We start from the raw sequence: 20,474 nt of genomic DNA, 5'->3' as shown, positions 1-20,474 counted from the left end.
AATGAAGTCGCTAGAAATAGCGGAGATCCCAAAAAAGTAAACAAAAGTAAAAGTCTAATATCTTGAAAACCGGTGAATATTTTTCGATGAAATTTGGTAGATATTCGTTTTCGCTCTTTCTGAACCGAGCGACATCATTTTCATGCCAATTCATAAACTTTTTTGAAGGTGGGAGGGTCCCTTTAACCCGGCAGTTGCTGGGGTATTCCACCACCCACCGTTTGCTGGGGGGGGGGGGCGTTAAACGCCCCCAGCCGATAACTCGAGAACCGATAGGCGCAGCGAAACGCACGAGGCGGCAAACAAAAGAACGCGACGAGACGCTTCAGATGAGTACTTTAAAATTGAATTTTGAGGTCACAGGTCAGGTCAAGGTCAGGTCAAACACCTGAAATCTGGCTTTCAGTAGCATAGACTTCAGGACTTCGCAATGGGCGCCTCTCGTCATAAACTCTGTCAAAACGGTGCACAATCCATTATATAAGGCCTACAAGAGTGTCAGCTCCATGTAGGGGTCAGTCAAGCATAGGTCAGGGTCAAGGTCAGGTCAACCGGGTAAGCACATACCCTCAAAAATCGAAACTGATATTCGCAGCCTGTGACACATGTTTTATGGGTAATTTGGGGCGTAGAACACGATGGTGACATTCATTTTATCATATGTGTACGTGTTTGGCTCAAAAAGTTCAATTTAAGAAATGCATGTATCATGGTCGTGAAGTTGTCACGAGAAATTGCCAAGATTCAGTTCAAGATTTTGGAAAATGCAGAACGATAATCAATAATCGAAGATAGCCATTTGATTGTTCATGGTATTGGCAGTCTAATGGCATTTACGGCATGTCTGTATGTCTATTCTGTGATTTTATATGATTTTTTGAACATATACCGTTTTTGGTCGAAAACTCAGAAATCATGACGTCACTAAAATCTCGACATCTCAAAAATTTTCCGACCGATTTTTTTGAAACATTGTCACAATAACCTTCAATCAATTCCCTACAGGTACCCAAAATTTGGCGCGCCTGCGGCGCGCCGTTTTTATGCTATGGCCCGGCGAAAAAAGTGGGGGCGTTTAACGCCCCCCCCAGCAACTCGCGGGTTAATCACATCAATGACAAATTTTGCGTTCCTATTCTCTTTTTGGCTTCCTAGGAACCCTACATGTCCATTAAAATCCCCCAACAACATTGTTGCCATGTCTGGACTTTCTTCTAGCTTCTCTTCAAGCTCTTGTTTGATTTTCTCATTTCGCGTTATTATTCTGTTATTTAAGAAATTTAAGAAATGAATGTCACGTGCGCGTCACGACTGCCAACCATAAGCGCTACCATATTCTAGTTTGAACTAGCTTTTTGCTAGTCCCGACCACACATAGTAGGTTTTCTAGTAGTTATACTAGAAATTCCTACCAAAGTTCGTCCTACCCTTTACTCAATCCTAACCTAACCTAACCTAACCTAACGGTTTTGGATGTTGCGTACTTTGGATGTTGCGTACTTTGGATGTTGCGTACTTTGGATGTTGCGTACTTTGGATGATGCGTCCTTGCATGTTGCGTTTTTGGATGATACATTTTGGATGTTGCGGTTTTGGATGTTTCGGTTTTGGACTTTGTGAATGCCCCCTATAAACCCGATTTTGGACGTATTTCGGACGTTGCGTACTTTGGACGCTGCAGTTTTGGATGTTGCGTACTTTGGGTGCTGCGGTTTTGGACGCTTTGATACGGACCCCCCTATATACCCGATTTTGGACGTATTTTGGACGTTGCGTACTTTGGACGCTGCGGTTTTGGATATTGCGTACCTTGGATGCTGCGGTTTTGGACGCTTTGATGGTCCCCCTATTAATTAGTCACGTGACATTTGGAACTTCTCCCGCCCCATATGCCAAACGTCACATGTAAATTTCACGAACCTTGATCAAATCGCCCCAGGCGCCCTGTTTTCAGGACGCCGGTGAAAACAGGGCGCTGGAGGGCATATTAGTCACGTGACATTTGGAACTTCTCCCCCTCTATGGGCCTTCTATATCCCAAACGTCACGTGTAAATTTAACGAACCTTGATCAAATCGCCCCAGGCGCCCTGTTTTCACCGTCGTCCAGGGCCCTGTTTCACCGGTGATAGCAGCAAGCTGCTATCACGTTTCGCGAGCTGACGTCATGTCGTGACGCCATACTGTTGTCGTAATGGGTAGTTCCGGCGCACGATTGCCGCGACCTTGGCGGCGGCATTAAGTGACGTATGAGCCTAAAAGTAAGAGTTTACGCAGTCATGATAGTATATATATTTTTGATATATATTTTTTCAATATGATGTATTTAAAAGAAATTGGGTTTAGGAAAAATTTTGACATTAACTTCGAACATTTAGCTGATGACGTAGAACAATATTGCGGCAATCGTGCGCCAGAATTGCCCCTTACGTCAGCAGTATGACGTCATCACATTACGTCAGCTCGCGCAATTTGATAGTAGCTTGCTGCTATCACCGGTGAAACAGGGCCCTGTTTTCACCGTCGTCCCTACACCTTTTGTCAGTTGAATTCGGGGCCCTGTTTCACCGGTGATAGCAGCAAGCTACTATCAAATTGCGCGAGCTGACGTAATGTGATGACGTCATACTGCTAACGTAAGGGGCAATTCTGGCGCACGATTGCCGCAATATTGTTTTACGTCATCAGCTAAATGTTCGAAGTTAATGTCAAAATTTTTCCTAAACCCAACTTCTTTTAAATACATCATATTGAAAAAATATATATCAAAAATATATATACTATCATGACTGCGTAAACTCTTACTTTTAGGCTCATACGTCACTTAATGCCGCCGCCAAGGTCGCGGCAATCGTGCGCCGGAACTACCCATTACGACAACAGTATGGCGTCACGACATGACGTCAGCTCGCGAAACGTGATAGCAGCTTGCTGCTATCACAGTGTATATAAATACAGTGGCGGCAAATGCGCTTGGTCACGTGACCAAATCTGCACGTGCGGTTGTGGCGAGGGCACTTCCCGAAACTCTGGTGCCAACGGCCTCGCGGCGCCCATAGAGAATACATGGGACCTTTTCTTTTCAGACCTATCGTGTCTAAACCAAGCCATTTAGTGCAAGGATGCGACTGGTTTGAGATTCAGTAGTCTTTTGGCTATAAGTCGGCATAAGAAACGTATTTTTATCGGCAAAATTCGCAAAGTACCAGGTGGTTTTCCGATGCCCTGCACGCCTCCTAACCCCCGGCGGCCGACCGGAGGAGTCAGTAGCGCTCGTCTCACGACTCTTGGCGATAGCTCAAAGCACCTTACAGCTAGAGGGCTGCTATTTGGCACACCTTATCTTTGCTTCCATACGCATCTTTGGAAACCAATTGCATTTCCGTCTCAGGTCAGATCACTGACGTATGACGTCACACGTGAACCTCTGCAATAGTCCCAAAATACCGAAACTTCGCAATGCCCTCGGTGCCAGAGGAGCTGTCACAGCGAGATGATATACTTACAGGACCTAGTATCCTCTAGGAGTCTCAAAACTTGTATATCTCGGATTTCTCCTAGAGGTCACATGAGGTCAGGCCGATCGCGTGACGTCACCATTACAAGTCAATGGGGAAAATATGGAAAATGTAATTTTGACGCCGAGAATGATCTAAACCTAGCTCAAGCACATGGAATCGCAATTTCATGCAATTCTTGCAATGTCCAATGCTTCACTTTTGCATCTTTAACCTAGCGTGACGTCATTTATGACGTCACAAAGGTCACAAGTTTTTTCGTCAATAACTCCTGATAAAATTGAACTGGCAAGTCGGAAAAGTCGCCAATCGACTCGGGAAGACCTACCGAATCGAATGATATACGATATAACCTACTCCGACCAACTTCGTGACCTGAGTGCCTCTGACCTGGCTTTGACCCGATGTGAACACCTTATGTTGACCCCACCCAAACAAAAGTGAACCATTTTGACGCACCGGAGCATGACAAACATGATGGTACTAAAATCGCGACTCTGCGCCGTTTTTTGGCAATGTTATTTCTCAAAACCCGAAATCGTATTTTGGCCCTCGGGGCACTTGACCTGACCCTCAGAGGCCACCAGTTGACCTCAGACTTTTTAACCGTGCATCAATCGCTGCGTCCCCGGTCCCGTAACGGCATACATGCTTGTTTTTCCCGCGAGGCTAGCTCAATTAGAGCGAGGGAGTTGTCCCGCCCGCTCTCGTGGCTGGGGCGTAGGTAGGTATGTAAAAAAAAAAAAAAAACTAAGAAGTCTGGTGATGATTGATGCAATATTCTTATACAGATAATGCCGGTAGATGAAGGTAGGGCATCAGTTACTAAAGATAAGTGAAACAAATTTGCAGCCCTCAGTAGCATTGATTTATGCATTAAAGGAAACAGTTCACTTTCCTGAAATTAGTATTTTGCTATTGATTTATGATTTTTTATGCTCAAAATGATCATGAAATAAAATAAAACCTTTTTGTAAAAACCTTTTTTTTCTATATTTTAATATAGGACGAACTATATTCTATGTAAAATAATGTTTGACGCGGAATCTTATTACGCGTTGACCAATCATATCGCGTAGTTCAAACCTACGCATACTGCATTGGCTGTAAGCAGCATGCTGATTGGCTGACGATGACGTGGCTGCATTCCTGTGCAAGGCACACATTCCTCTGCAAGGCACTCTTTTCGGAACGAGAAATGGAATATCTTCGTCTAAGGTGATCATTGAGCCGTAAAAGCTCCTGATTTGTGCTAGTCTCAGCTCAAGCTACGAAACTGCTATTCCAGTTCAAAACCCCATGTTAAAAGTGAACTATTTCCTTTAAGAGTTATAGAACCATAGGCGGCGGAACGGGGAGGGCACCGGGGCACCGTGCCCCCTTTAATTTTGGCATTTTAACATTAGCCCTATGGGCGTTGCATGGAAAGAATCGGACCGAAAGTCGGCAGTGCCCCCCCCCCCCTTAAAGGAAATAGTTCACTTTCCTGAAATTAGTATTTTGCTATGGATTTATGTTTTTTTATGCTCAAAATGATCAGAAAATAAAACAAAACGTTTTTGTAAAAAGGATTATTTTCTATATTTTAGTATAAGAAGAACTATATTCTATATTAAATAATGTTTGACGCGGAAGCTTATTACGCGTTGACCAATCATATTGCGTAGGACAAACCCATCGGCTGTAAGCAGCATTCTGATTGGCTGACGATGACGTGACTGCATTCCTCAGCAAGGCACGCATTCCTCTGCAAGGCACTCTTTTCGGAACGAAAAATGGAATATCTTCGTCTAGGGTGATCGTTGGGCCGTAAAAGCTTCTGATTTGTGCTAGTCTCAGCGCAAGCAACAAAACTGCTATTCCAGTTCCAAACCCATGTTAAAAGTGAACTATTTCCTTTAATTGAAGGTGCATTCCGCCGCTACTGTATAGAACAACTGTAAGCTGCAGGCTCAGCTCTTCAGCTTCTACCTATGCCTGCAAACACAATAAAATCAATGGAAGAGTAATAATAGATTAATTGCATTTTATTGATGCTATTCAAGTATCAATGGTAACTATGTCACCGATGATTCAATATTATTTGCACGGTATCATTTACCACCACACGTTTAAATATTTAGTATCTAAAATAATGCAGTAAAATAAGCTGCGCCACGTCTGTCGACAAAATCTGGTGCCAACTCAAGGTCAAACGGAAAATGTGGTCACGTGACCAATGTCCGGCAGCTGGCTGCTATCACCGGTGAAACAGGGCCCGGTAGGTACTATATCGTCCATTTAAGAACTAACGAAATGTGTGTAGACATACCATAATGTTCAAGAATTTAGAGCAGACGTCACACGAAGGTTTTCCAACCAAGGAGAGGCGCCATACCCGGAGGTGCTTCTTTTCTTTCTAGGAAAACCTAAACAAACCTAACTTAACTTGACCTTACCTTGCCTACAACCTACCTACAACCTACAAATCTACAACCTAAAACCTACAACCTACAAACCTACAGTGCCTCTCCTCAGTTGGAAAACCTTCATGTGATGTCTGCTCCACTAATGCCAAATTGTATAATATCTCGGTGCAGGTCAGGCAGTCTGCGGTAAGGCATTCAATTTTGGCACAGCGGCAAAACACACCATTTTCGGCGATTGATAGCGCAAGTAGAATCGGCTGAGCCAGCACAGGATTAGAGGTAGCGCATCAGCATGCTATTTAGCAACAGTAACAACCAAATTCGGCATTGTTCATTTAATTTCGGCGGATAACTGGAGGCACCCAGATGATTCATATTTTCAGGAATGCTTCCTGAGCATCAAATGAATCCTTATACAGCTTTGTGGCTTTGAGATGTTCCAGTCGGGGGAGGTTTGGTCAATCGTTGTCATTGACGCAGGCCATTTTTGGCATCGTTGTCATTGACACATGCCATTTTTGGCAACCATGTGCCAAAAATGACAACAATTTCAGCTATTTTTTGGCAACGATGAAGCTGATTTCACTGCTCAGCGAGGAAATCACGATTTTGGAAATACAAGCACTGATTTTGGAAAAGAAGTGCTGTGCTGCCACCTGGTGCAAGAAGAATAAACCAGCTTTAATATGGCCGTAGTTTGTATGGTAGTCCAACGTTGAAGTACCTACCGTAAAACGGTGTTAGGGGACAGTGGGGTGCTATGGGACAAAACTTTGAGTCATAATAAGTTTCTAATTTGAGAAGGTTAAATAAAAACTTGAGTGTGGTAGTTGACACTGTTTTGTTCTTGACTAAAGGACAAAGTGGCATGTTTTTTATGCAAGTGATTTGGTTCAAAAATGGTTTTGAAAATCATGCTACATTTTCACAAAATTGAAACATCTCCAAAACTCTGTGTACCTATACCAGGGTCTATTTTAACATGTTAACTGGGGGGGGGGGGGGCAAATGCCCCCGTGTCAACAGAATTGCCCCCCCCCCCCAGTCGTTGAGATTTGCCCACTATAAAAATGGGCATAAACGAACAGGGTGACAAACATACTACTGTGACTTGTTTTGCAATGGATGTCAAATGAGTCAGTTTAAAAGTAATAACCAATGATGGATCCAAGGGTGAGTCATATGTGTCATGTGTGGACCCCGCCCCCTTTGGGCCCGTCCTGCCAGGCCTGCCAAGGGCACCACAGGCCTGTTGGGATCACCATCGACCTAGGAAGAGCACCATAGGTCTGCCAGGGGCGCCACCGACCTCGCAGGGGCACCTTGGGCCTGTCAGGGGCACCACAAGTTTGTCAGGGGCACCACAGGCCTGTCAGGAGCACCATCGGCCTAGCAAGAGCACCATAGGTCTGCCAGGGGCACCACAGACCTGCCAGGGCCCCACCAGCCTCGCAGGGGCACCACCTTGGGCCTGCCAGGGTTACCACCACAGGCCCGCCAGGGGCACCACAGGCCTGCCAGAGGCACCACAGGCCTAGCAAGGGCACCACGGACCTGTCAGCGACACCACGGGCCTGTCGGGGGCACCTCAGGCTTGTCAGGGCCAAGGAACACCACAGTCCTTTCAGGGGCATCACAGGCCTGTCAGGGACACAAGAGGCCTAGCAGGGACATCACATACCTGGCAGGAGCACCACCGGCCTCGCAAGAACACCTTGGGCTTGTTAGTGGCACCACGTGCCTGTCGGGGACACTTCAGGGCATCACCGTCACGTTCAGCAGACACTACACCCAGCACTCTACCATCAGCAGTCTCCAGATCTCCAGCATCAGCTGCCACCAGCTCTCCAACATCAACAGCCTCCTGTGCACCGACATCAGCTGCCACCAGCCCTCCAGCATCTGCAGCCTCCTGTGCGCTTTGCTGTTGAAGAACGTCATACATCATGTCGCCGTGCGACTCAGGCGGCACATCACTCGTCGCAAGCCACTCAGGCCCCTCAAACCAGAGGGAGGACGTCACCAGCGCGTCAGCCAGCGCGCCTCGGGTGAGAAGGTCTGCTGGGTCATCAGCCGATCTGCAGTGAAACCAGTTCTCTACAGCGGTCAGTTTCTGGATCTCAGCGACCCGGTTTGACACGAATTGTTTCCAGCGCTGCGGCCGGCCTCGTAGCCAGCCCAGCGCTATCATGCTGTCGCTCCAGCAGGCATACGGCGTACTATCGGGTAGTCGCAGAGCGTCACGGACAAACCGCACCAGCTTAGCGGCCACCAAGCACGCCATCAACTCCAGGCGAGGCAGCGAAAGCCGCTGTCTATGCGGCACCACTCGGCCCTTGGACATCACAAACGACACTCTGTAGGATCCGTCCGGCTGCTTGATCCTCAGGTATACACAGCTGCCGTAGGCCTTTGGCGATGCGTCTGCAAACACATGCAGTTTCAAATCTGTCAGAGAACTCCAATCAGCCTCAGACAGAGTGGTGAAACAGCGTCCAACTTTCACATTCTGCAGCTTCAGGCAGCCCTCCATCCAGATGCAGAACAGCTCTGCTGCATCATCAGGAAGCACGTCATCCCACTCCTGACTCCAACTTCAACGCCCACATCTCCTGAAATAAACACTTGGCCAGCACTGTGAATGGGGTCAGGAGGCCAAGCGGGTCATAGATCCTTGCGAGCAGACTCAGAATTACTCGCTTTGTCGGCACAATCCCATCTGGCAGCTGGTCACCTGCAAATGGCAGCGTGTCATCTTCACGGCACCACGTCACGCCCAGAACCCGAGTCGTCTCAGAAGTCGGGTGCTGCTGACCCTGTAACTGAAGTTTGTCCAGCAGGACAGGTGAGTTACTGGAGCACTTTGCGAGCTCCATGCCGGCAGCTCCCATGATTGCACGTGCCTCTTCAAGCATAGACACAGCACCCTGTTCAGAATCACATCCTGAGAGCCAGTCATCAGCATACAGTGACTCAACTCTGTCACTACAGGACTTTCGGGGTACAGAGACAGGTGGTGTTTGACGGTTGCATTTAACAAAAACTGACTGCACGCAGCGCCCATGACCACCCGCTCGAACCGCATGACTCGTGTGCGCTCACCCCCGTCGCCTAAAGAACCCGTGGGCATCCTGGTCACAGGTGGCAATCCTAATCTGGTGGAAGGCCTTCACTATGTCTGCACATATGCCGAACCGCCCCCGTCTAAACCTCAGCAAGACGTCCAGCATGTTGGGCATGAGTGGAGGCCCCACCTCAACAACATCATTCAAGCTCACACCATTGGGTCCAGCCGCGCTGGCGTCGAACATTGGCCGAATATTTGTTGACACACTACCCGTCCTCAACACCGGCCTGTGGGGCAGGTAGTAAGTCACATCGCCGCTGGCTACCTGCTCGGAGGCACCTCACTTATCACACCATCCACCTCCATCTGCTCTAAGGCAGCGTCATATCCTGCTTGCAGCTCTGGATTTTTGGCTAGTTTCCTGCTCTGACTTACCAGCCTTTGCTTTGCCAACTCACAGTTGTCCATGAGCTGTGATTTCATGTCATGTTTCCATGGGATCTAAACTTCATACCTACCAGCATCATATTTGATAGAAGAGTTGAACTCATCTCAGCGTCAGATGTCTGATCACTTTCAGACAGGTCACTGGCACCCCAGGGCAGATGTGCCTAGCACTGATTGGTGCCATGCTAGTCATTGTCAGCAGCTGCCTCCCGTTCGCCCCACCATGGACTCCCCCTGCGTACCCTTGACAGGACCTGACAGGACCCACCCAAGCACTGTCTCCATAGCGACTAGCCCCTCAGAAGTGCGCACAAGCCCTTTTACAATGCCTAGCACAATAATTTTACAATGCCTCTGTGTGGCGACATATCTGATAAATCAGCAAACATGGAACAGTCATTTCGCACTGCTCTTGGTAGACAATGAACTAGCCTTGCTTACCGAAGCATCTCAGATCAAATTGACAACTGAACAGTGAATTAATGTCGTTTTCATGACAGTATTTATTTCAGAAATCTCATTAAATCATGTTTTTAGCTATAAAATCAGCCCATTGATAATGGCGCCCACCAAACTTCATCAGCAGTTTGCTTCTGCTTCCACAGCACCTGTTTCATCTGTAATGTTTTTAAAAGGAAGGAAACAATTGCGTCATAAGAGCATGGGCGTTTTGCCTACCCTGGGCGTTTTACACTGTTTTCCCCTACACACTTTTAAATGAAAATGACTACTCCGGTTAATAAAGCCACCGCTTCATAAATCCAAAACGGTGTGTTACCAAGGTGGATTTATTAAGCGGATTCTACTGTAATCAGTAGCGGCGGAACACCTTCAATAAGGGGGGGGGGCACTACCGACTTTCGGTCCCATTGTTTCCATGCAACGCCCATAGCAGGGCTAATGTTAAAATGCCAAAATTAAAGGGGGCCCGGTGCCCTCCCCGTTCCGCCGCCTTTAACTGTAATTGAGTTTCTATCACTTCCTTCAGTAGTTGTTCCTTGAAAAGTGCTTCCGACATAATGTCTGATGCCCTTTAATAACTCTCGTCTTCATCGCTGATGCTCCAATTTCGCCTCGGAGGGCACAGCTGGCTGTATGTTTTGGTGCACCAAGCATCTGCCGATGCACTCCGTTTTCTATTACATCCAGTTTCTTGACCTCTTCTTCTGTTATGTAAAATATGTTGGCACCATACAAAATGGATGGCAGAGCAAAGCTCTTCCAGAATGTTTTCCCTATCAGGAGTTTGTCGCAACTTCTTGCGACCATCCTATGCGTGATATTTGCTATCCTTTGGGCTCTTTATCATGTTTTTTTTCTGCTCCTTGAATATGTTTCACTGATTTCCAATCCTTTCACCGAGATACTTTAGCTGTTTGTCGTCGATATTTCTTCTATTTCATCTGGTTGTTCCTTACAGTTGTAGGTATGCCAAGACAGCTGTCTTGTCCTTGTTTATATCTAGACCGCACCTCTTACTCACTTCATTTACAGAAATGACGTCACTCCGGCGTCATTAACGGTCAACCTATTTATAACCTTTGGAAAAACTTTTGGTCACAATGTTTAAAAGCTACTCCCGGGAGGGTACTGAAAGTTTGGTGACGATCGGCGCAGCGGTTCTGGAGATATAAAAAAATCAAATAGGTACAAACAAAACTAAAAACTAAATAATGATCAAAAAAGATGATATTGATATTTCGATCACGGGACACGGATCTTTGTCGGAAAACACAACAGAAGGCCAATATTTTGTCTGAATAAAACGGATATTCGAAATATTACCTAATGTCAGTATATTTTTGGTAATTTATATTTCCTAGGGAAGGTCATAAAAGAAAACTGCATATTGCCAGGAGCTTAGTTTGAGAAGAAATTGTAATACAAGCTGCCCAGCCCCGCCCCTTCAGCCATTGTTTGACTCGAGATGTTTCATTTCAGTGAAGTTGCTTATATTACAAACACGACCATGTTTTTGGTATATGCTAAGTCGAGGAATGGCAACAATTCAGCCACATTGATTCGCCCTTCAGAGCTGCCGACGTACGATGAGTTTACCGACGGAGCGCAGTAAGTAACAGCCGGCGATGGAGCGGGCTGGGCGATGACTGACTACTGATATCTTTGTATAGGGCAGAGTGTGTATGTTTCCGACGGCAGGATAGTCCGGGCAATTCAAATTTCTCGAAAACGCTAAGAGCTAGCGCGCTCAGCACGCCGATAGCTGACACCATGCAGCGGCCTGGCTCCCGGGGGCGCTGGGACGTGAGGTGCATTTTTTCGTCTTTTGAAAAGCTGATGTATTTTTTTTTTTTTGCATGCGCTGTCGTAGTGCCCTGTATGTATAGTCTCTCTTGAAAGTATCGCGACTCTGAGGGAAGGCACCACCTGTTCCAGCCGCGGTTGAGCGGAAAAGTTTGAGAGCCACTGGAAGCACTGACCGAAGCCTGACGCGAGGAGGCAGCCGGCGCGGCGGGGCGAGGGGAGTGGTTGCGAACTGCGACTAGGGATGGAGGGAGGTGGCGGTCGCCCTCCGGTAGCTTGTGATGGCAGTAAACATGTGGTCAACGGAAGCCACCCTACTCGCAGAGGATTTGTTGAGATTTGCTTCATTGCAAAGCTAACAATTTGACCCGTCATAGGCACGACTGTCACAGGTTTTTGGTAAAATCCCGAAACCCGTGCCCGAATACAAAAAAAAAAAAAAAAATCATCAGTTGCACCCGCTAACAGAATTCATCCGTGGTTGCAAATGCACCCGCGAGCGGATTCAAATAACAGCGAAAATACTGTCTCTAGCCAATTCGCCAATTCGCTCTCTAGCCAATTACATACTCCCATATGTGAAGTTTTCTCTTTTTAATGAGCCAACTAGTGAACGGCGGCAAAAATATTTACCGCTCTGCCGTCTTCTTTTTAAAAATCCTTTTTGATGTTGGGCTGTCCCCCTCTCATGACCTGTTTACGTCGTTCAGAAAATCTCTTCACATTAGGACCATGGCGGGAACTTTGCTTCGTTGTGATTTTACGCGTCACACACACTGAGTGATTGGCGCCCACTGCAAGGCAGACCAATGGGCGCCCGACTGGTGAGCCCAGGAGGCACCGGTATCCGCCTGGGGCGGGGGACGGGGTCAAGGGAGAGCGATACGAGCATGACCTTTGGCCGGCCTCCGCCTGTTTTGACCCAGTTGTCAGCCGCTGGGGCCTGCGTCATATAGCAGTTTTCCCCCTAACGCTGGCGTAGAATCATGTTACACCGTACTCTTTATGATACAGGCCATGACCTCACTGCTGGGGTCTTCAAACTGAATGGAATAGTTCGCCAAGCCGCCGCAGCCCATGACGCGATACTTTCAAGAGAGACTATACCTGTTAATCTGCAAGCGTTTCTTTCGCCTTTTTTATCGTGGTATTGCGGAGCTGTTATGAATTTAACCAGACTGTTGCGTGCATGAGAGTTCATGTCTTCCCGAATTGCCATGTCCCATGCTGTCGGGGCGTGATGGTATGCTTGAGGCTGTGTGAACTGTGGGGATTTTCGGGCTGTCCGTAAGCTACACATTACACATCAGATGGTAGCATGAAATACCACACGGGGCCGGTAAATGATTTCTCGAGGACAAAGGCAGTGTGGCTAAATTCATTTTACGTTAGGGGAGGATGTAGAAAAAAGGCCTGAAAGGATGTCCTTATTTTAATAAAACTTGACTTCGACCCTTTTTATGTCACGAGAAAATGATGTAGAAATATTAAATACTGATAAAACTTTGAAGGCATTCTGATATTCGGGATGTTAAATGAGGTTTAACCCTCGCCGGCCGAGGGGGGGGGGCGGGTGCCGCCCCCCCCATAGGGTTTTTTCGCGATAGCTCCGAACACGCTGGCGATAGAGAGCTGAAACTTGGCATACCTGACCTTTGATCCAAGCCGGATCTTTTGACACCAACCGCATTTTTGGGTCAGGTCAGGTCACTGACCTATGACGTCATAAGTGAACCTCTGCACGGTCTTCAGATGTCGCAACTTCGCAACGCCCTCACTGCCAGAGGAGATGTCACAGGGAAATGAAACTTGCAGGATCTAGTATCCATTATGAGTCCCACAACTTGTATATCTCGGATTTTTCCTAAAGGTCATATGAGGTCAGGTCATTTTCGTGACCTCACCATTATAAGTCAATGGGGAAAAATTCAAACTGCTATTCTGGCGCCGGGAACGATCTCCAACTATCTCAAGCACACAGAATCGTGTCTCGTGATTTGATGCACTCCTTGCAAGGTTAGATGCGTCACTTTTGCAATGTTGACCTTGCGTGACGTCATTTATGACGTCATCAAGGTCATATTAGTTTTTCGTCAATAACTCTTGATCAAATTGAGCTAGCGAGTCGGGAAAACCACCAATGGACTCAGGAAGACCTGCCGAATCGAATGATATGCGACAGGACCTCTTTCGACCAACTTCGTGACCTGGGGGTGCTGACCTGACCTTGACCTGAGGTCAACACCCCAAGTTGACCTGAACCGGACAAAAAGTATATCATTCGACGCGCCTGAGCGAGACGAACACGATGCTGCCAAAATCGGCGCTCTGCGGCCGTTTTTTGCGAAGTTATTCACCAAAAACTGAACCGTACCTTGGGGCACTTGACCTGACCTCAGAGGTCACCGGTTGACCTAGGACCTTAAAATCGGGTACCAATCTCTGCGTCTCGTAACGGCGCACACGCTCGTTTTTTCCGCGACGCGCTAGCTCCACCAGGGGCGAAACGGCGAGGGGGGGGGGTCGTACCCGCCCCCCCCCCTCGGCCGGCGCGTATGTAGAAAACCAATAGGTCCGGCGAGGGTTAAGTTGGGTCATATATTTGAGCATTTGGGGTATTTGAATGGTTGTCTTGGCGTGTTGTAGGTAAGAGTTTGCGAGGTTTGTGTTTCTCTTGCTCCTAGATGTTTGGGTTCGAGGTTGTTATGATGAGTCGTGACTGCTGTGTGGATGTTTTTATTTGTATTTTTAGGATGTCATTATACTTTTCATTATGGGCGGATTTCCCCGCATCATTACAATTTTGGACACACTGGACAAAGGTCGTTGTTGATATTACGCCCGAGGCCAAAGACCGCGGGTGGAAAATCAAACAACGACTGAGGTCCTCAAGAAATCATTCCGGCCTAAGTGTGGTATTATTTTACCGTAAGCCGTGTAAAATAGGGTTGGAACCATCTCCACACTCTTTATGTTTTGGTAAAATAAGAAAGCTGAGATTTTTTTTCATGATTTAATTTAAAATCATTTTGTTAAAAAATGCCTAGTTAGCTCAGGAATTAATTATTTGTGACTGAAAACAACTTGCTTCTGATTGGTCGGACTAATCATGACGTCACGTGTAGGTATATAACTGTCTGTATATTTGGCGCAGTTGAGACATATATTTTCTATGTAATCGGAGTGATTGGTCGTGTTCTCAGTGTCTCCTTATTTTGCGCTGGTATTGCGTGGCTAAGAAATTCTATCAAGAATAACATATACTAAAATGTTCCTTTAACCCGCGTCCGGCTGGGGGTCCTGGATTTCCACGCCCTGCTGGGGGGGGGGGGGTGTTTGAACACCCCCCTTCTAACTCGGCTCCTGGGCCACGTAGCGATACGCGGAAGGCGGCGTTCGAAAGAGCGTCAAAAATAATGAGGAAATCACTTCGGTCAATTTTTTGGTCAGGTCAAAGGTCAGGTCACCAGAGGTCATTGAAGGCAAAATTTCGCCGATTCCCAGGTCGAATGTCCACAATTTCCAAGAAACCAACGCATAACTCGGGAACCAATAGAGCTACAGCGCCGCGGAAAAGCGCATTCGATAGCCCTATTAACGCCCTTTCTGATTAATTCGCTCAGATTTGACCTAACGTCAACGGTTTTGCCTGCAGGGAGCAAAAACTACAAAAATAGCCGATTTTTCGGAAACAGTTTTTCTGCAATAACTTTTGACCCAAGCCTTGTACGGGCTTACTTTTACCGGCATCGTGTTCCTCTCGTCAAGACGCATCGAATGAACTATAATTTGACCTTGAAAGGTCAACTTCAAAATTTGACCTCAGGTCAAGGTCATGACCTCACCGGAAAGGGTCATGTTGCATATCAGTCGATCCGTATCGTCGAGCTGAACACATCTAAGGCGTTTTCATCGCTCTAGCATGCCTATATCAAAAGTTATTTGCGAAAAACTGTTAGATACCATTCGTGACCTAAGATGACCTCAGGGCATAAATAGGGGTCACGGACACCATTTTCATGTTCAGTGTGTCTAAACCACTTGCAATTCAGTGTTTGGGAGTGTTTATAATGTCGTTCGTCCAAAAGAGGCGCATTTCAATTTTTTCCCATTGACTTACAATGGGGAGGTCGCAAAATTGACCTTACCTTAGGTCATCGATATCTAAATTCTGAGATAGGGGAGAGTGGGGCAAAGCGGCCACCCTAACGCTTCTCACGATGCCAACGCTTGGTTTTTAAACTTGGAAAGATTCTTTCTATACCAATGTGATCCCTATAAAGTTGCCTTTTATTTCAACTGCGTTTTATTTCCAAAGGCGTTCACATATGAAAGATATTGACAAAACTTTGAACCTATGCATATTGGCCACTCTGCCCCATACCCTGGGGCAAAGCGGCCACCGGCGTCTTCTCAAGTCCCGATATGAGAAACAAAATAGTTGCCTCGTGTACGACTAGGGTGTTTGATGGTGACAAGGTTAAGCGAGGATGGATGTTTACTTTACCATCTTCCACCTGTAGGTAAACAAAGAAAGGATTTTCATGAAAATAAACATTTAATTGCATTTTTGGTAACTCATGCAACTGAAAAGTGGCCAAGATGAATGCATGACGACACATTTGAATATAAATAATGTTTTTTATCCAGATGGAAGCAACTTATGGCCAATTGGGGGTGGCCACTTTGCCCCGGCCACTTAGCCCCGCGCATACCGTCCGAGACAAAAATATTCCAGCTTAGCTATTAGTGGGGTAAAAAACATTACAATCGGTAGAATACATGTATGATAACCATGCAATGCATGGACAAGAACGCTTATTAAAATTCCAAACGGTTATGGAATAACATAACATTTAAAAATTGTAAACATAGTTGGTAACCTGGCAAGAAATGCTTTTCCGTGTTTCACAGAACAATGGTGATGGGCCCGAAACCCCGGTCTGGCTCATGCGAACGACCGTGAAGAGAAGTATAATTAGAAACCAAAAATTGGAACTGACGCCAGCTATGAAGGGCTAAAACGATGGGTGGCCGCTTTGCCCCGTTTGGCCGCTTTGCCCCACTCTCCCCTATACATTTTGTACATGCTATTGCTCTTAGCAATCGCTGAAAGTTTCAAAGCGATCGGTCACTCGGTGTAGCTATGACAGACATTGAAACTTTTTATGAGGTGAGGTCACTTCAAGTGACCTGGTGACCTGACCTTGAATGACCTTGGTCTGAAATTTTCACAACATGTGTAGAATTGATGTATGATAAGGTGTACGAAAAACGGCCGCCGTTTTTGAGATATTAGCGAAAAACCACAAGGGGGGAAACACCCCCCCCCCAGCAGGGCGCGGGTTAATAGTGGAGGTTCAATATCTGTGAGTTTTATTGGCAAGCGAAAACTGATTTCGCTGCTATTTTATCTGGAAATAACTCATTTTTTAGGTCACTATTCAAAATATTTTACGGGAACAAGTTGGCACTTCTCTTGATTTTTGCACTCAAATCGCGTGCGACTAAACTATATTGGAACTTGCAAAGAAGCTTGGTTGCGGAGCGAGAGAAGCGAGCGTAGTCTTTCCTTAGATTAACGGAAATTTCTTAGTATGAGCGGCCGGCCGTGGTCACGCTTTTGCGAGGCTTATATCTCAGCAACCACTTGACCGATTTACACGCGGTAATTTTTGTAGGGTAGCTTCATTCCTTCTATAAAGTATTGGACTATTCCTGATGCATGTGGGTGACCCCTTATGCACGTGCCACGTGCAAAAAGAAGAGGTGTCCGTTTTGTAATTGTTGCAATATCTCGGTAACTACTTGGCCGATTGCGCTGAAAGTTGGCATGTAGGTAGGCACCCACTTGGCACTGCATATCCTTTTTTTTTGCTCCGCCAGCCTAAAGCCAGTCTGGAGCGGGGGGGTCATTACATGTGCCAGAGTTGGGGTGCTGCTGCGCATGCGCACGTGCAGGGGTCGTTTCCAGATCTCGAGAACGGCTCGACCGATTGCGCTCAAATTTGGTACACAGTTAGGGACCGGTTAGTAGGGTGCCGTGCACAAGTCAGTTGGGACCCATTTTGCACGTGCGCACGGGCAGGATGCCGCTTCCAGATCTCGAGAACGGCTGGGCCGATTGTGCCCAAATTTGGCACGTCGCTAGAGACCGGATAGTAGGGTGCCGTGCACAAGTCAGTTGGAGGTACCCCCTCGCAATTTCGCACGTGCAATGCCCACCCTCTCGCTCGCTCCGTTAGTCGCCCCAAAAGGCGTTATACTGGTGATTAATTAACTGTGTTGTTGTGGCACTGTTTGCAAAGCATGGATAATGGAACTGTGCCAAAGACTTAGCTACATCGCAATGCCTCAAGTAATACAAACTCAGTAAATCAAACTCCATTCAGAGTCCGATCGAGAAGAATCGGTGCAAATGCTACGAGGACCAGGCAGCTCTGATACGATGGCTAGTCGTCTCACTCCATTAGACCAGCTGATTCCTGACAGCACCGACTCGGATGCAAAGATGGAGCTCATCTTCCAAGCCAGAAACCAGTTCTGTGATGGAAGATGTGATGCTGCCTCTGTCTCTGCTTTGTTGGCCACTTTGGACGGGGTCGAGCTCCGCCCCTTGCGTGAGCGGCTATTCGCCTGTCATCCAAAAATAGTTCCTTCGTTTGCTGGCCGTTCCCTGATTAGGCGCAATACGGGGAGCTGTAATCAGGGAAGTAACTTTCCATATGAAAGGGGTGCAGGTGCACCCCCGTCCTCCATCCACTAGAAGTGCACCCCCATCAAGTCAAAGTGCACCCCCATAGGATAAGTGGCGCCCCACACGCCGCCCCACACCGATTAGCTCTAGAGCAGATGGCGAGGGTGATTTCCCGGCTACATTCCATCTCGGCGTCGTGATGCTTGTGGGCTTGGAAAGCGTCCAGTCGTATGTAGGGTAGTGTAGGGGTAGGGTTGAGTTCAATAAGGTCCTTACATTTGAAAGGTTTAAACAACCCGCGATCAGCACAACATACCACAAGTTAAATAAAAACTATCAAACTCCGCCCAACTAATATTGATAAACATTACAGCCAAACTAATGGCCTAAATGAAAATATCTCAAATCATAACAGTTATCACGGGTGATGGCGCCATGAGTTGCTATTATCCAGAACAGATGCAAATAAACATGTTTGTATGTTATATGTATGTTTGTTTTAAAAACGTTGCAGCGGCGCTGGGAACTGCAGTCTTAGATCTGGGTATGTTTGGCATCTGCAACTCTTCATATACACATTAACCCTATTTCGGAGGGGGAGGCCTTTCAGGATTTTCTTGTGCAATTGTCAAACGCCGCGAGACATTCAGCTCATATTTGGTGACTTTTCCTAAATGCTCATTGCGCACATCTCAACAAAAAAAAGCCCGGTCAGGTCTGAGGCCTGTTTCACTAAAAACTTGCGATTACAAGTGTTTGAACTTTACAATTCACTAGAGGTACAGGTTTACGCGATAACTGTATGTTTTGATTTATGTTATGTTACGGGTGCATTAGTTTGGGTGATTGACTTGTATTTTTAGATGTGTTATTTGGATATATTTGGGTAGCTGTTTTTTAATTAAACTGTAAGGGTTGGTGATAGGTGCGGGGTGTTCAAGTGTTTTGTATGTTAGGCCCTTTTTGAACTTAACCCTACCCCTACCCTACCCTACCCTACACTACACTACCCTACCCCTACCCTACCCTACCCTACTCTACCATACCCTACACTACTCTACCCCTACACTACCCTACCCTACCCTAACCTACCCTACACTATACCCTACCCTACCCTACCCCTACCCTACCCTACACTACCCTACCCTACCCTACCCCTACCCCTACACTACCCTACCCTACCCTACCCTACCCTACACTACACTACCCTACCCCTACCCTACCCTACAATCCCCTACCCTACCCTACCCTACAATCCCCTACCCTACCCTACCCTACCCCTACACCACCCTACCCTACCCTTACCCTACCCTACTCTACCCTACAATCCCCTACCCTACCCTACCCTACAATCCCCTACCCTACCCTACCCTACCCTACCCTACCCTACCCCTACACTACCCTACCCTACCCCTACACTACCCTACCCTACCCTACCCCTACCCTACCTTACCCTACCTCACCCTACCGTACCCCTACACCACCCTACCCTACACTACACTACACTACACTTAACTACCCTACCCTACCCTACCCTACCCTACCCTACCCTACCCTACCCTACACTACACTACCACCGACAGTCCAAGTTTCAGCTAAATCGGCCCAGAAACGGCTGAGATATTGCAAAAACAAATTAATTGTATTTACTGGCGAATCCTCTTGGCGAGCGGTGCCCGGCGTCGGTATTCATTGCCAAAGGTCAACGACCTCCCGGCTCTGATTTCGCTCAGTTTTGCAAGCGAACAACATAAAGCGCGTGCCTTCTGCTCAGCGCCGGTCGCGGCCCCACCACGTGCACACCGCTGAACCCACACCCTCGAAAATTTAATACGACAAATGAGTGCACGCGTCCGACTTACAGCGAAAATTTCACCCCCGTAGCCCTTACCGTTTCCGAGTAATAGCCTGTTTTTGCCGTTTTTAATGTTAACCCTATGGCGCACTTGAGCACGCGCCACGGGCGCACCCCCGGCCGAATCGTGCCCAAAATTTAATACGACCTGTTCATTTACGTGACCCACGAGTCGTGAAAATTTCACCCTCGTGCGTCAATCTCGACGGCGCCGCAAT

The 20,474-nt window shown here is 47.1% G+C and overlaps 1 protein-coding gene across 15 annotated transcripts in view; it reads left to right on the top strand.

The window, feature by feature from the left end:
- Nucleotides 1-2,510: 2,510 nt before the first annotated feature.
- Nucleotides 2,511-20,474, top strand: part of LOC122387639 (MICOS complex subunit Mic27-like) — a 143,499-nt gene continuing 125,535 nt past the window's right edge. For 2 of the 15 annotated variants that reach the window (XM_043378005.1, XM_043377996.1), the window contains exons 1-2: nucleotides 2,511-2,553; nucleotides 11,381-11,509. In XM_043378005.1, coding sequence (XP_043233940.1) covers nucleotides 11,409-11,509 — 101 coding nt within the window. In that variant the 5' untranslated portion in view covers nucleotides 2,511-2,553; nucleotides 11,381-11,408. The other 13 variants (XM_043378008.1, XM_043377998.1, XM_043378001.1 and 10 more) reach the window with 13 other exon arrangements.

This window comes from Amphibalanus amphitrite, unplaced genomic scaffold (assembly GCF_019059575.1).
Source record: "Amphibalanus amphitrite isolate SeventyFive unplaced genomic scaffold, NRLGWU_Aamphi_draft 000293F_arrow, whole genome shotgun sequence".
In the NCBI taxonomy this organism is placed as follows: domain Eukaryota; kingdom Metazoa; phylum Arthropoda; class Thecostraca; order Balanomorpha; family Balanidae; genus Amphibalanus; species Amphibalanus amphitrite.
The sequence above is the reverse complement of the archived record's forward strand: the minus strand, read 5'-3'. Positions and strand labels throughout refer to the sequence as shown.